Source organism: Daphnia pulicaria, chromosome 10 (assembly GCF_021234035.1).
Source record: "Daphnia pulicaria isolate SC F1-1A chromosome 10, SC_F0-13Bv2, whole genome shotgun sequence".
In the NCBI taxonomy this organism is placed as follows: Eukaryota; Metazoa; Arthropoda; class Branchiopoda; order Diplostraca; family Daphniidae; genus Daphnia; species Daphnia pulicaria.
The window spans coordinates 5684218-5699286 of NC_060922.1; the positions used below are offsets into that span (position 1 = coordinate 5684218).

At 39.0% G+C, this 15069-nt stretch overlaps 5 protein-coding genes and 2 long non-coding RNA genes across 8 annotated transcripts; 5 read left to right on the plus strand and 2 right to left on the minus strand.

Annotated features, from left to right (window-relative positions):
- Nucleotides 1-622: 622 nt before the first annotated feature.
- On the minus strand, nt 623-1924 carry LOC124314852. The gene is made up of 2 exons (XM_046780255.1): nt 1808-1924; nt 623-1746 (listed from the first exon to the last, which is right to left on the minus strand). Exons 1-2 carry the CDS (start codon nt 1817-1819, stop codon nt 1282-1284), a joined length of 477 nt encoding a protein of 158 aa, XP_046636211.1. The 5' UTR covers nt 1820-1924; the 3' UTR covers nt 623-1281.
- Nucleotides 1925-2642: 718 nt separating this feature from the next.
- On the plus strand, nt 2643-3618 carry LOC124314856. The gene is made up of 2 exons (XM_046780260.1): nt 2643-2819; nt 2903-3618. Exons 1-2 carry the CDS (start codon nt 2808-2810, stop codon nt 3353-3355), a joined length of 465 nt encoding a protein of 154 aa, XP_046636216.1. The 5' UTR covers nt 2643-2807; the 3' UTR covers nt 3356-3618.
- A 1753-nt stretch (nt 3619-5371) lies between these two features.
- Nucleotides 5372-7559, plus strand: LOC124314751 (putative gustatory receptor 28b). The gene is made up of 6 exons (XM_046780097.1): nt 5372-6191; nt 6336-6559; nt 6639-6918; nt 6981-7055; nt 7115-7204; nt 7269-7559. The coding sequence occupies exons 1-6, from the start codon at nt 5736-5738 to the stop codon at nt 7314-7316; spliced, it is 1173 nt and encodes a 390-aa protein (XP_046636053.1). The 5' UTR covers nt 5372-5735; the 3' UTR covers nt 7317-7559.
- Nucleotides 7560-8107: 548 nt separating this feature from the next.
- LOC124314783 (putative gustatory receptor 28b) lies at nt 8108-9856 on the plus strand. Its single transcript, XM_046780143.1, has 6 exons — nt 8108-8466; nt 8535-8794; nt 8898-9189; nt 9250-9324; nt 9407-9496; nt 9574-9856. Exons 1-6 carry the CDS (start codon nt 8386-8388, stop codon nt 9628-9630), a joined length of 855 nt encoding a protein of 284 aa, XP_046636099.1. The 5' UTR covers nt 8108-8385; the 3' UTR covers nt 9631-9856.
- A 351-nt stretch (nt 9857-10207) lies between these two features.
- Nucleotides 10208-11879, plus strand: LOC124314969. 2 transcript variants are annotated; one of them, XR_006911443.1, is made up of 5 exons: nt 10208-10665; nt 10731-11308; nt 11372-11446; nt 11519-11608; nt 11693-11879. It is a non-coding gene; the product is annotated as an uncharacterized LOC124314969 (long non-coding RNA). The 2 variants fall into 2 exon arrangements; XR_006911442.1 differs by having other exon boundaries at nt 10731-11446.
- Nucleotides 11880-13437: 1558 nt separating this feature from the next.
- LOC124314984 lies at nt 13438-14169 on the plus strand. Its single transcript, XR_006911457.1, has 3 exons — nt 13438-13857; nt 13922-14011; nt 14081-14169. It is a non-coding gene; the product is annotated as an uncharacterized LOC124314984 (long non-coding RNA).
- A 41-nt stretch (nt 14170-14210) lies between these two features.
- LOC124314833 lies at nt 14211-15039 on the minus strand. Its single transcript, XM_046780222.1, has 2 exons — nt 14909-15039; nt 14211-14837 (listed from the first exon to the last, which is right to left on the minus strand). Exons 1-2 carry the CDS (start codon nt 14918-14920, stop codon nt 14310-14312), a joined length of 540 nt encoding a protein of 179 aa, XP_046636178.1. The 5' UTR covers nt 14921-15039; the 3' UTR covers nt 14211-14309.
- Nucleotides 15040-15069: the final 30 nt, after the last annotated feature.

Sequence of the window (15069 nt, forward strand, 5' to 3'; positions counted from 1 at the left end):
ATCAAACGGAGTTCTGGTTACTTTTTGACAGAATTTCAATAGCTGTTATAGCAGACGATAATACAGAGACATGTGACAGGGATATAAACGTAACGTGACAATCGACTACTATTGTATGATAGAATAGAAGTCACTGTATGTTATCACCGAACGCTATCAATCTCCAGTAACAGAAGTGCTGATAGGTAGTTACTTAAATTTAATTTTAACAAGATCCGGTGTGACGTGGGGTGGCGGGGCGAAGCCTCCGCCGCACCAAAGTCACGCCTTACCCTTACGCCGCGCCATATCATATTAGGTTTTTTTGGAATTTAATTTTTATTTAATGTTTGGATAGAAACATGCGGAAATATTCTTTTAATCTCTTTCTCGATTTTTGCTTATTACAATCTTCCGGAAACTAAGGGCATAAATTTTTTTTAAATGTTATTAATCCATCTTAATAATAGGCCTACCTTTATAACAGAATATTTTTATTATTCTATAACTATTCTATAGCTCTGTCTTTGTAAAACTATACCAATACTACTATACCAACTAGAATACCCTTAACATTCCCTTCGGGTACCTTGCGGCGTACGTACGCTGCCTACAGTTTTTTTGAAATTTGTAATCGTCGTCATCGGATGGCGCGCGAGTGTAGTAGCTCTTCACGTCGTGTGTATACCTATTTTATTATTTAAAATTGGCGGTCAGCCGAGTTGATTCACCTCGGTCATGTGTGAGTTGTAACTTGTAAACAAGAAGATTTTCTGAACGGGTTTCTTGGGTTTTCCCAATCGACAGACGTGAGACGTCATGCAGAGCTACTCTCGTCATTATTTGCGGTGCACGAACGCTGGAAGGCAAATTCTAACCAAATAAAAATGAAAACAGGTATTCGGATCTTATAGAGGTTGGTTCAAGGATAATTGATTCTCATCAAGTTAAACGAAAACACGTGCCTATATCCATGTGTCATGAGTTAAAGTCGCTTTCATTAAACTCTCGCCGATTTCCAAAAACTTTTGAATACTAAAAACTATGTTTTTCAATTGTTGTTGCTCCGCTTATGAACTAATTCCAATCAATTTTCAAGCTGAAAACAACTTTGTGTCGAGGCGATTCTGTAGGAATAGAATTGGAAACTGAATTGTTGTCAATGAGTAGTAGAGCAAAACAACGTTTATTGTTACGAGATATGCTTCACTACACCTTCGAATGGCGGAAAACTTTTCAAACAAATTTACGACATTTTTGGGTTGAGTTCGAGTGCAATTATGTAATGATGGATTGTATTCTTCAAGCAGGTGGTCTCACGGACAGGCATAGCCGGGGTGAGCAGAGCCTAGGTCTGAATTCGCCATTCCTGTATCGCAAAATGTTTTTGCGCTTCATGCGGACAGGATCGGCAACTTTGGCGGCCTTGGCAGTAACGACAGCGGCCTTGGCCAACACGTCACCCTGGACACGGAAGGGTTCTACCAACAAGTTAGCAACAGGAGCGACAGCGGGCAACACGTCTTCGACGTGCAGGTCTCGGTGATCGGTGTAGGCAACAAGGACTGGCTGGAAGTAACTCCAAGAGTTAATTACTTTACCTCCCAAGTCGTGGTAGTTGTTGGCAATCGGGATGAAATAATTGGCCTGGCCAATGATCGGTGGCGCCGCTGAAGCGTCGGTTAGCAACTGATGACGGTGATGCTCATTATAATTCCTCATCAACTGGGCATGGGAGACTCCGATCGAGAAACAAATAATAGTGACCTGCCAGTTAACAATTACAACGCTAAACAAAGGCTGTTATCATCGAAAAATTCACGCTTACCACTCGCTTCATTGTATAGCGCCTCGTAAAAGCAGGTGATGATTGACGATATGAGGGCTGAGAGGATGGAAAAACCCAGTGAGAGAAGCTACATTAGCGCCCAACGGTCTGGGAGTGAACTGTTTTTATTATATACCAACTGGCGAAACTAGATGGCCATGATTGCCCATTATTTACAACCGACATTCTCAGCGGTATGCGTAATAGTAGTATTTCGACTCAGTCATTCTAAACCCCACCCAGAATCAAAGGGAGACCGGATCGTTGTGCGGGAGTCGATAAACGACCTTGCTCACATGGCAAAACGCTCATAATTGAAATAAACGTGTAATGGTTAACATACTAAGTCTCGTTAAGTGTTGTCATTAAATAAGGTAAGTACTGTTGCACCTGATGACAAGTGTCAAAATGATATGCAGTTTCACAGCATCTAAAAAAATCTCATTTACGAAAATGTTGAAAAAATGTTGTTGCTGTTTTGATTTAAAGGCGTTGTCTTTTCTTCAAATTCGAAGGTCATCACCTGATGTGTTTGTCACGATAGAGGAAGATTCATTCCAGCCAGAAGGCAGAAGGTATATCTCTATAGCTGCTCCGGCCATCCGTAAGATGAATATATGTAGCCGAGTTCTCTTCTCATTCTAGAAATCAGCTGATGAAGATCTTACAGCTCTATAACCAAACTCGTTTATTATCATTTCGTCTTCACGGCCTTGGCAAGTTAAAATGGGAAGATGGCCATGAAAATTTGGCTGAAAAGTTGCATTCCGAATGCGTGTTTAGGAATAAAGTCTCCACAAAATCAAAAAAGCTACCAGCCAAACTATAGGGATGAGCGAAAATGGGAGTAACATCCGCAGGCGAATTTGACATAGATCATTCTTTATTCATAGACAACGCCCTGAGCTCTAGCTCTGTATAAAAAGCGCATCAGCCAACTCGATACTATTGTCAAATTTGATCTGCCGAAGACGACATCACCTCAACCAATTTCTCCAACATGAACTACTTGGTAATTATTATACAAATCATTTTGTATGCAAAATCAAAAGATGTTGAATTATTTTTGCTATATTTCACGAAATACTTTTATAGATCGCTCTTCCTTTGCTCGCTGCTGCCGTCTTGGCCGCTCCCCTGTATCCAGCGGATGTCTTCCATGGAGAACTGTCCCCGTTCGCCTACTCCGCCTATCAACCGGCCTTCTATAACCAAGCTTTCGCTCCCCATTTCGGCTACAATTACTTTAGTCCGAGTCCTCACTTTTCCGACTATGCCGCACCAATCGTTTCCGTTGCAGCACCAATCACTTACACTGCGCCAGCCCCAATCACTCAGTATGTTCGTGTGCCTGTAGTTGCTCCTCAAGTCAAATATGTTGAAGTCCCTGTCCCTACTCCGGTCGTTGAAACGAAAGTTGTTCCCGAAGTTAAAACTGTCGTCGTAACTAAAGTTGTTGAATCTGCTCCCGCTCCCGCTCCAGCTCCAGTCCAGCTTGATTCTCGGGAATCGGCCGAGTCTGTTGAAGTTGATTCAAAGGAAGATTAGTAACTTTATAGTGTCACGCTTAAATGACTTGCCAGTAACATTAGAAGATCGAGAAAAAATTGACAGACTGTTACTTAATCTTGACGCTTAACTTTCTTTTTAGAACCAACCCCAAAGATAACCACTTTTCCTGACTGACTAAATCATTTTCCTTGTTCTGATTTTTCTTGTGACATCGTGACAAAATAATATCACTGTCATATTGTACACCTATATACATTATGCACCATTTATACATTATACACTATTTCCGTCAAAGTCTATTCAATGTTGATTGTCTTTTTTGAAATAAGATAATTAACCAAGTAAAAAAATAATAGGATATTAAATTTTATTGAATAAGTCCTCATTTAGATCCTGGGGACTTGGGCTTGGGCAGATGGACTTGGGCAGATGCATATGAAGACTTAATTTCTATTTTAAATGAAACTGATTCATTCTATCCATAAACCAAGCATATAACCCAGCATGCAAGTTATATAACCCATACATTACATCTAGATCTAGCAAAGCACCAAATGCTCCGCACTTGTTATCACAGGTTTTCTTTTATAGTAAGGACATTGCTGGTTCTACAATGAAAACAATCCGCCAGAGGAAAGTCCAAAAAAGTTCGACGTAATCAGGTCTTTCGAATTGTTGCCACCCGTAAGTTGCATAGAGACAAGTCTCTAAATTCAAATATACTAGCGATTGACGTAACGATACTTGTCCCAAGAAACCCGTTTAGCGCAGCCAGCGCAGTCTTCTAGCCTTGATGGGCGACGAGACGGTGAAAAACAAAAGTGAGGTTTTTTCCGAGATATGTTTAGATTCTAATCATTCTTAGTTTCTAACAAAAGAGTAAGTTGTACAATCACTCAAACAGTCTGAACTTTTCGTCGATTTTTAATCATTTCTATCGATATATAAGTATGCTAATTAGTTAGAACATCAGTGTCGTCTGCTTTTTTTGTTCAGAGTCTTCAGAAGTTTCGAAAAAGAGTCGAATGAAGTTTAAGCTGGTTTAAAATTATAAAAAAAGAGAAAACAGAACGATGACTTTTTGTTTTTTGGAAACGTGTACGTGACTGCACGAAAAATAGGGTAACAAATAGAATTACAAAAATGTGGTTGTCGTGTGAACACCCCTGAACATCTCTGGCTCTCCATGCTCACCACTACTTGCTGTTTGGCAGGTAAATAAAACCATGATAAAACTAAGAATACAAATGGACTATGGGAGATTCAATAGAAGAGCTGAACCTGGTCCAGATGTGTTAATGTTAGTACCTGTAGCATTTATCATGCAAGCCCTCTGTCGATGCATTGCAATTTTTTTTGGCACTGTAAAATTTTCATTTGAGGCCTAAGCCAGCCATCGTAATAACACAAATTGCAAATTTTGCAAATGCATTACATCGAAACCTTTAATTCTCCCATTTACTCAAAATAAAGCTTTTCCCACTAGTTGTTTCTGTAAATTTTTTTCGTAACCCATTTCTATTTTTTTACTTAGATAAACAGCATCCGGTTGGATTGGGAAAACTACCGAGATGCCGGTCCGAATTACGTCTCTCTTATTCCCCATTCTTTAAATATCCTCGTGTACACCCATGCGAGCGTGGGGGTATTCATGAGGATCCCCTTTTTCCTATCCTGCATGGCGTATTCGACTTTTCAACGGATGGAGCCCTTGTGGATTGCCTGGCTGTGGATTTCCCGGGCTTAAAGGTAGGATACATTTATCTTTATTCTTCCTGTTTTACTGTCTGATTGCGTATTACAAATCGTACAATTTGGAGTACGATTATTCCTGAGCTAGGCGGTTGACTAGGACTGTTGTCTCTTGTCGTTTTTGTTGACTCAGTCAGGGTTCATTAAATAATAACTCGTTTGTAGAACGACTGCAGATCAGGCCTGTTTTGTTTTGTACCTCATAATTTTTTCTGTGGGTAAACAATTGAATTAAAAAATATTTGTACTTTAAAAACTTCAAGCAAAGTGCAACTAGACAATCTTGTTACTAAGAGGGACCTGCTGCCACACCGGCACCTCCTTCTTGATATATCAACATCTGTAGTGTGGTGATGATCACAGTTGCCTCACACGCAACAGGTCGATCCTGAGCAAATGAAAATGATATGTTAATTGGGCAATTTGAAGTAATGTATTTCCTACGCCAAATTTATTCTGGCTTTCCGTGATGATGGAACAACTATGGTAACGCACATTGTGGACACAATCCTGTCATCAGAATTCGATTCCTAATCAGGCGATGGAAAACATTTCCATGGTTACGTGAATCCAAACAGTTCAACGAAAAAAATATGAATTACTCTCACTTATCTATTAGTTTCACCCCCGAATGCACGGCTAAAACTGAGTGCGCCAAATTGAAATGTCAATTTTTGAGCAGCTACGCCCATTCGTCAGCCTCTGCCAAGCGTGTGGCATGATGCCTTTCACCATCGAACAAAATTTAATAACCAACAAATTTGAGAAATTTACATTTTCTTTTAGACACCTTACTACGTGGTGGTTTTTTCTAGTTTTGTTTGTATTGCACCCCGCATTATTTTTCGTTTCGGGGTACATAGCCAAGGATGCACCACCCGATTTATTGTTGGGCAAAGACATGCCCATCACCGTTAACATTATGTTATTGGTAACAACGATGTGTTTCATCGTTGAATTGTTATTATCCCGCTGGATCATCCTCCACTACCGTCAACTTCGAAATGCTATCGAAGCTGTGCAAGAAGTTGAACAACTTTTGGGAAAAAAATTTATTTCGCAGCACCAGAGCTCCGTAACGACACGATTTGTCATCGGCTTCATTCTCATCATTTCAGTGGTGAGTTTGAAGACGAAAAAAAAACAAAAACAAAAAAAAAATATTCGAATTATACGTGGCATTTGTAACGTGGCATTTGTTGTAATTGCCAATTATCTCAATTTTAACATTTTATCTGAAAACATCTTTTTAATTATCGTGCAGTCCGTAGGTTGTGTGATTGCGAATGAACCGGCATATGAAGCGTTGCTCCCGAAAAATGTGAACGTCTTCTTAATGACACTTGTGTATTTCGTGCTGGTGCTTATCTTCGTGTTGTTTCAATGCACGTATCTTTTGTTCTATATGTGCTATTACGTCATCGCTCACTACGTGCAACTATTACTACACTCGGACGTGAAAGAACGGCGAATTATTTCCTTAAAAGCGTAAGGACTTTTTTTGTGTACATCTCTTAACATTTTGTAACAGCCCATCCTCATGATTTGTGAATCATGGAATTTTTAGGAAGGAGAGTAACGATGTTATGAGAAGAAACGTTTTAATTTTTGATTATCTTTGTCGAGCCTCACAAGAATTAAATGGGATTTTTTCCGTCCCCATTTTAATTCTGTTGACGTCGAAATTCATCTCGGTCGTCGCCTTTGCCTTCGCTTACATTTACAACAAATTTATTCGTTATGACGACATGTTAGAGAATCACTCCTTGATGTTTGCTTCTATGTTCTTTGTTTACTGGATCCAAATTTTTGTTCTTCTCACCGCTGCCGACATGCCAGCTAATCAGGTTGTACGCACAGATCGGCTTTAATCGATTGCATAATTAATTTTGGGATTGGCGATGATCAGGTTCGGCTTCTCCGCGAAAGGGTTACCGCAATATCCTCTTCCGGTTTGTCTCAATCGTTGGACGTAAAATTATTAGTACGTTTTTTTTCTCTCGTGTTCAATAGACTTTACGAAATAATAATATTGATGCTTAGGCAATGACTTCCCTGGTGCAGATTGATGAAAAACGGGTCCGTTTATCTGCCGCTGGGCTGTTTGAAGTTGGTGTGCATCTTATTCCGACTGTAAGAATAATGCAGACTTCATACATTTTTGGAAATTAATAATTCCGTTTATGTGTACTGGAAGTTGGCAGGTGCTGTGGTGACCTACATGGTTATTCTCCTTGACACTTAATCGATGCCAGTTGAAATAATATCGATGCTGTCGCGAACTCAATTAGATTTCTCCTCTTTTTACTTTCATCGGAATTATTTTCAATCACATTTTACCGTAGCCCTAACAGCAAATGATACTATTAACTATTCTTGAATCCTAATTGGGCGACTTAACTGGTTATCATCACGGTTGCTTCTCAGACACTTGTTTATTCAAGATTCATATTTGATTTGGAAGCGATAACAAAACTTGTACTTTGCACCTGCCCAAGGTCGATGTTAGGCAACCATGAAAACCATTCCACTACAGGTGCTTGACTTTGCGTGCTTAATGGATTAAGAGCACGCGATGATATTGATTGGGCAAGATATGATTGGAAGCAATAAAACTAGATCAAACTATATTATTGTCTTAAGTGGATTCCCTTTTCGTGTTGGGACAGGCTTTTTAATCTATCAAATCGGGTCGATGGATAAACGCAAACGTTTGTTTTAGGTTGACATGGGTGTTGAATGCCATCATTATGCGATTACCCGAGTAATAAATAATTTGTGCTGTCATGTTTTTTTTAATGCTAAAATCAATACGATAGATAAGATAGACATGAGAACGTCTGTCTTAGAATTTCTAGTACAAAGTGTACTTGCAGTGTAGTGAAACCTGGCATTAAAGGCGGTGGTAGGGCGGAGAAAAGGAGTGACGAAAAATGCGTATTTTTCTACAACTTCGGCCGTTTGTTTGGTTTTGCCAATTCTTTGGCATCATTCCTTTCTTTATGGTAATTGACGATCCGCCAGCCAAGACTTTCAAAAAGTTTTCCTTCTCCTGGCGTCATCCGGTGACGTGGTGGTTCTCATTTCTCTTCATCTCCCTAATAGTGCTCCCGGTTTTAGACATCCAAGTTGTTTGGCAAATCATCCCTCACACTGATGATGCGCCAACACATGTTCCCCCCATCTTTCTAGGCTTAATTCTGCAAGAGCATGTGTTTTCCTTTATCTTACTTGCTTCGGCACGCTACCTGATTTGCAAACACGCTTGCATACGTCGGGCTGTATCTTTGGTGCAAAAGGTCAACAATGAACTCATGGTGGAGGACATGCCATCAGAGTACATCCCCGCTGTGCGGAAACATGTCATTGCGGCCATCCTTTCCCCATTGATTGCTGTAGGTTTATCATTTTCGAACGTCTTATAGTGACAGCGGAATCTCAATTGAAACATTATTATTCATAGAGCATTTCCGTGCTGGTTTCAAATCCTACAATTTTCAATTCGAAAATTCAAACTGCTGGATTGGCCTTTGCTGTTTTAAATGTAATTTCCCGATGCATCATGATTGTAATGGTAATGGGCTCTTTTTTGCTCTGTTACCTTTGCTATTATATTGTCTCTTGCTACATTCGGCTGATCATCTTGAACTTGGAACGACCGCAACGGCTTCCGGAAGTGGAAATGCTTGTTGAAAAGGTCTCGGAAACAAGAAAAACTGCTTGGTATATTATATCAACATGTTTTCTCTTCTTTTGATTATTTTTTTCGAATATCGATTGATTTTTATGTTCCAATCAAACTAACATCACTCTGTCAACTGTTAAGGATTCCTGTGATGGATACAAGGAAACAAAAACTGAAGAACAGCCAAAGAATGTTTGGATATTTGTGCGAGGCGCTCGTCGAAATGAATCAAGCATTTTCATTCCCCGTATTAATCTTCTTAACGCTAAGGTTGATTTCATCAGCGTTTAGTCTCTACGTTGCCATTAGCGGACTCTTGAACGCCAATAATTTAATCTTTCGAGCTTTGGTTCCTGCGTTTGCCATGATATCCATCGTTGGTCTTTTTGGTATTCTAATCGTTTTCAGAGCTGCTGATTTGCCCATCATTGAGGTCAGAGACTAAGAAATGTTTTTGCACATTAAAGTAAATACTAACACGTTTTCCCAACAGATGCGAGGACTTCGCGAGAGGATCTTTAGCATTTTGAACGAAGAAAAAGATCTTGACATGGATATGGAATTGAAGGTTTTTTACTCATGCTTTAAATTATTTCCCGAGTTCATTTTTTTACGGTAATTTTTCACTACTACCAACATGCGCATATAAGGCGGTGGCATTTCTCCAAGATATTTCCGAGGAAAGAGTTCGATTGTCAGCTGCAGGACTTTTCTCGGTCGGCATGAATGTCGTACCATCCGTAAGCTGTTTTCTTTTTATTAGTTCGTTAATTTCGTCTGTACCGTCTGTACAATTTTATTTATTTATTGCATTCAGTTGACTGCGGCGATTATAACTTACCTTATTATCTTACTTCAAACCAAACTGGTTTAGTCTTCAATCTTCATTACTCTGATGGATGCAACACTCAAAATATTTGTTTGAAACCAGCAAACATAATTGTTACACTGCTTGTGGAGGTTTATTTTCACCCTATTTGTTGAATTAAAATTACACAGCTTAATCTTATTATTATAATCTTATTATTTCTGTAGTAAATTGCCATAACTATATCGTACTTCAATCGATATTTAAAGACAATGGTACTTCCGGCTCTAGTTTTAAGAAAGGTAAGAAGGTGACGTCATTTATCATTGTAGCACAGAGGCAGTAGTGACCTCATGTTCAGATATTTTTTAAGGGTGTGCCGGTTTCAACTTTAGTCTATAATGTCCCGGCAGAAATACTTGATACACAGCCGGCTGGATCGAGTATTTCTGCTGCTCAAAATGACTTGTCGCGCCACACGTCTTTCATTTGATTAAACGCCCGCCTTCCAATGTTTTGGAAAATAGAAGGCATATTTCTATGGTTACACGAACCCAACAGAAGTAGGATCAACTAGCAATACATTTTTCTCACTCTTCGTTTAGTTTTACTCATGAAAGCATAGCTAAAATTAAAGCGCAAACAAAAATGTCCGTTTTTGAGCAACTACGCCCATTCGTAAGCCTTTGTCAAGCTTGTGGCATGATCCCTTTTACTATCGAACAAAATCAGATTACTAACAAATTTGAGAAATTTACTTTTTCTTTTCGACACCTCACTACCTGGTGGTTTTTCCTAGTTATGTTTATTGAAACTATAGTTATGAGCGTGATGGGATACGTCTCTTTCATTCAAACATTTGATATGCTAAACGGTCAAAATTTGCCTATCACTGTAATTATCCTTTTATTTGTAATTGGAATGTCTTACTTCGCTCAACTACTCTTATCTCGTTGGATCATTCTCCACTACCGTCAACTACGCAATGCGATCGAAATCATTCAAGAAGTGGAGAAACTTTTTGGAGAGAAGTTTATTTCGCGACACCCGAGCTCCGTTACGACACGATTTATTATCGGCTTTGTTCTCGTCGTTATTTCGGTTGGTAACTTGAAAAATTATCATAGAATTTTTTTAAATGTCTTAAAAAAATTAACTTATATTAGGCTATAGGAACTTTGACTCTATCTACTTCGGTTCACCGACAGTTTTCATCATTGATTTACACGAATAACGTCTTTGCTTCAGTTGCTACATTTTCCACTTTAGCATTTATCTACTTGTTATTTGAATCTACATTTTTTTTCTTTCATATGTGTTATTACATAATTGCTTACTATGTCCAACTTCTGATAATATGCTCCGATGACGAAAATCAAACAATTTCGCAGAAGACGTAAGAGCCTTTTTTGTGGTCATCATTTGTAGAAGTGATGTGGTAATCATTTATATGATTTAAAACAGGAAGGATAGGATAGGAGCGCTGAAAAAAAACACTCTGATTTTGAATTACCTTTGTCGGGCCTCACAGGAATTAAATGGAATTTTTTCCGTCCCAGTTTTAATTTTGTTGACTGCAAAATTCATCTCGGTCGTCACCACTGCTTTCGCATATATTTACAACTGTTTTATTCGTTCAAACGTTGTCTTGGATAGTTACAGTTGGCTGTTTCTTTTCATGTTTTTCACTGATTGGATCAAAATTTTGATCCTTTTTAACGCTGCTGACATGCCCGTTAATCAGGTTGTTACACAACAATTTTTAACGCGCTAGCCGCTAGGTAACCTTATTTTGTGTTGTCGCCAGATTCGTCTTCTCCGCGACAAAGTTACCGCAATATCATCTTATGGATTGTCTCATTCGTTGGCCGAAAAAATCACGGTTCGTTTCTTTTTGAACATTTCTTATTGAAGGGAAATAAATAATCATCGATGTTTTACAAACGCAATTTAGTTAATGACTTCCCTGGTGCAGATTGACGAAAATCGTGTCCGATTGTCCGCTGCTGGACTGTTTAAGGTGGGGATGCACCTTGTTCCGGCTGTAAGTGAATTATTTAAAAGGAGAATTGTTTCTCATTTTTTGTTAAACACTGATAAACTGAATGCCCATTTATCTGATTGATAGTTGGCAGGTGCTGTAGTGACGTACATGGTTATCCTCCTTCAAAATTAGATCAGCCTATCAGAACGGTTGAGAAAAGGAAAAGTACTCACATAGAAATTCGTACATTTTGAAAAATATATCTATCTGAGCAATTACTTATATGCTTACTCGTTTTGGACTTTTGGGACAAAAACAAAAGCTAATAAAAAATTTGACACTGATAATTGTGATTCTTTTCATAATGACTGGCCTTAAAAATTCCATGGGGAATTAAACGTGCGAATATGACGTCTTCATCGCACCAGAGAGGACGATCGTCTCCCATTTTGGTTTCATCAATGAATATCGTCTCTACACTCGCAACAATAAGACGGCTGACGATCTGCAGTCACTCAACAGAGTGAAACCTAAATTGTAACTTGTTTAAAAATGAATCATCAATTCAGCACACGAAACATTGGAGATGCTATAAATTACTATACTGCGTTTTTAATCAATTGGGGTGCACGCAATGATGTGCACGCATGATGAATGATTGATTGGACAGACATGATTGGATTAAACTATTTATTGGCGTTTGTGGATTTCTATTTTGCGTTGAGAGAGGCTTTTTAATTCGTGAAAATGGGTCGATGGATAAACGCAAACATTTGTTTTCGGTTGACATGGGTGTTGAATGCCATCGCAATTTGATGAGCACCAGATAATTTGTGTTTGCATGTTTCTTTTTATGCTTTAATAATCAAAACGATGAAATATGTAGACCACAATGAAGTACCCTTTTGTTGGAATGTCTAGTACACTAATATAGCTGCTGCAGTGTAGTGAAACCTGGCATTAAAGGCGGTGGTAGGGCGGTAAACAGTAGCGACGAAAAATGCGTGTCTTTCTCCAACTACGGCCGTTTGTTTGGTTTTGTCAATTCTTTGGCATCATTCCTTTCTTTATGGTAATCGAAGATTCGCCTGCCAAGACTTTCAAAAAGTTTTCCTTCTCCTTGCGTCATCCGGTGACGTGGTGGTTCTCATTTCTCTTCATCTCCCTAATAGTGCTCCCGCTTTTAGACATCCAAGTTATTTGGCGAATCCTCTATCACGCAGATGATGTGCCAACCCATATAGGCCTACCCCCCATCTTCATAAGCTTTATTCTACAAGAGCATGTGTTTTCCTTTATCTTACTTGCTTCGGCACGCTACCTGATTTGCAAACACGCTTGCATACGTCGGGCTGTATCTTTGGTGCAAAAGGTCAACAATGAACTCATGGTGGAGGACATGCCATCAGAGTACATCCCCGCTGTGCGGAAACATGTCATTGCGGCCATCCTTTCCCCATTGATTGCTGTATGTATATAATTTTCAAAAGTCTTTCAATGACGTCGAATTCTCAATTCAAACATTATTTTCAACAGAGCATTTCCGTGCTGGTTTCAAATCCAGTTATATTCAACTCGAAAATTCAATTTTCCGGCTTGTCCTTTGCTGTTTTGAATTTAATTTCCCGATGCTTCATCATTATTCTGGTAATGGGCTTAATTTTGCTCTGTTACCTTTGCTACTATATTGTCTCTTGCTACATCCGGCTTATTGCCTTGAACTTGGAACGACCGCAACGGCTTCCGGAAGTGGAAATGCGTTTGGAAAACGTCTCGGAAACAAGAAAAACTACTTGGTACATTGGCTCAACATTTTTTTAACGGATATCCATTGATTTTGATGTTCTAATCACACTTTCATCGCTGTACCTTAACTGTAGGAGTGCAGTGAGAGATACCAACAGGAAACAAAAACTGAGGAAAAGCAAAAGAATGTTTGGATATTTATGCCAGGCGCTCGTCGAATTGAATAAAGCGTTTTCATTCCCCGCGTTAGTTTTCTTAACGCTCAGATTGATTTCATCAGCTTTTAGTCTATATGTTGCCATTAGCGGACTCTTGAACGCAGATAATTTAATCTTTCGAGCTTTGATTCCCGCTTTTGCCATGATATCCATCGTTGGTATCTTTGGTATTCTAATTATATTCAGAGCTGCAGATTTGCCAATAATTCAGGTCAGAGATTGAAGCAATTTTTTTGCATATTAAAGTATATACTACTATTTCTCCAACAGATGCGAAAACTGCGCGATAACATCTTTTGCATTTTGACCGAAAAAAATGATCTTGACATGAATATGAAATTGGAGGTATTTACTCCCACATTAAATTATTTCCCGAAATATTTTACTGATACCGACATGCGCATACAAGGCGGTGGCATTTCTCCAAGTTATTTCCGAGCAAAGAGTTCGATTGTCAGCTGCAGGACTTTTCTCGGTCGGCATGAATGTCGTACCATCCGTAAGCTGTTTTTCCTTTTATAAGTTGGTTAACTTCGTCTGTACAATTTTATTTGTTTATTGCATTCAGTTGACTGCGGCGATTATAACTTACCTTATTATCTTACTTCAAACCAAACTGGTTTAATCTTCAATCTTCATTACTCCGATGGTTGGAACACTAAAAATATTTGCTTGAAACAAAATTGTAACACTGCTTGTGTGTGATTTATTTTCACCCTATCTATTGATTTAAAATTACACGAAACCAAACTAATTATTTCAGTAGTGGGCCTACATTGTCTTAAATATATCGTACTTCATTCGATATTTGAAGACAATGGTACTTCCGGCTCTAGTTTTAAGGAAGGTAAGAAGGTTACGTCACTTATTATTGTGGCCAGAGAAGCAGTAGTGACCTCAGGTTCAGATATTTTTAAGGGTGCGCCGGTTTCAGCTTTAGTCAGGGAAGTCACGGAAGTGTTGGAGAGGAGCTCGGTTTTATTTTCCGGATTTGATGTTGATGCATCGATGGAATCCTTGGCAGCTTGAACGGGGGTTTTGGTTACGTCGGCGAGGTGTGGCGGTGATGGACCTTCTTCTTTTGAATTTTGAGATTCTGACGATTCGTCCGATTCATCTGATTCATCTGATTCGTCAGATTCTTTATTAATTTCCTTGGATTCGGAAATCTGAACAGGATCAGTTTTAGAGGGCGTAGCAATTTTGACTGGAGCCGGAGCAGAACTAGATGTTGGATGACTAATGTTGACGTTGGAATTCGTTACGCTGGGATCGTTCGGAATTGGAACTGTCATTCCGGCAGCTACAAGTAAAGGGAGCAGGAACTTGTGAACAACAGATAAAACATTGCATGGACATGGCATATAATTGAAACTCAAAACATTAAGGTACTCACCAAGAAATTCATTTTGAGGATCAGCGATTCAACTGGGTCACTATCTTGTTCGTTTCTGAGCGGTTCTGAGTCTCAAAAGATGGTTGCTTGCTGCTTTATAGTTTTATAAGGGAATAGGGGATAAGTTCGTTGGGGGAACAACTTTGAGATGACAAACAAGT

Excerpts from the sequence above, each read along its gene's own strand:
- LOC124314751 (XM_046780097.1), top strand. The coding sequence starts at position 5,736 with ATGTCAATTTTTGAGCAGCTACGCCCATTCGTCAGCCTCTGCCAAGCG. Across the intron at positions 6,192-6,335 it reads TCATTCTCATCATTTCAGTG|TCCGTAGGTTGTGTGATTGC; the intron begins GTGAGTTTGAAG and ends ATTATCGTGCAG. Across the intron at positions 6,919-6,980 it reads CCGACATGCCAGCTAATCAG|GTTCGGCTTCTCCGCGAAAG; the intron begins GTTGTACGCACA and ends GGCGATGATCAG.
- LOC124314783 (XM_046780143.1), top strand. The coding sequence starts at position 8,386 with ATGGTGGAGGACATGCCATCAGAGTACATCCCCGCTGTGCGGAAACAT. Across the intron at positions 9,190-9,249 it reads CTGATTTGCCCATCATTGAG|ATGCGAGGACTTCGCGAGAG; the intron begins GTCAGAGACTAA and ends TTTTCCCAACAG. Across the intron at positions 9,497-9,573 it reads GCATGAATGTCGTACCATCC|TTGACTGCGGCGATTATAAC; the intron begins GTAAGCTGTTTT and ends TATTGCATTCAG.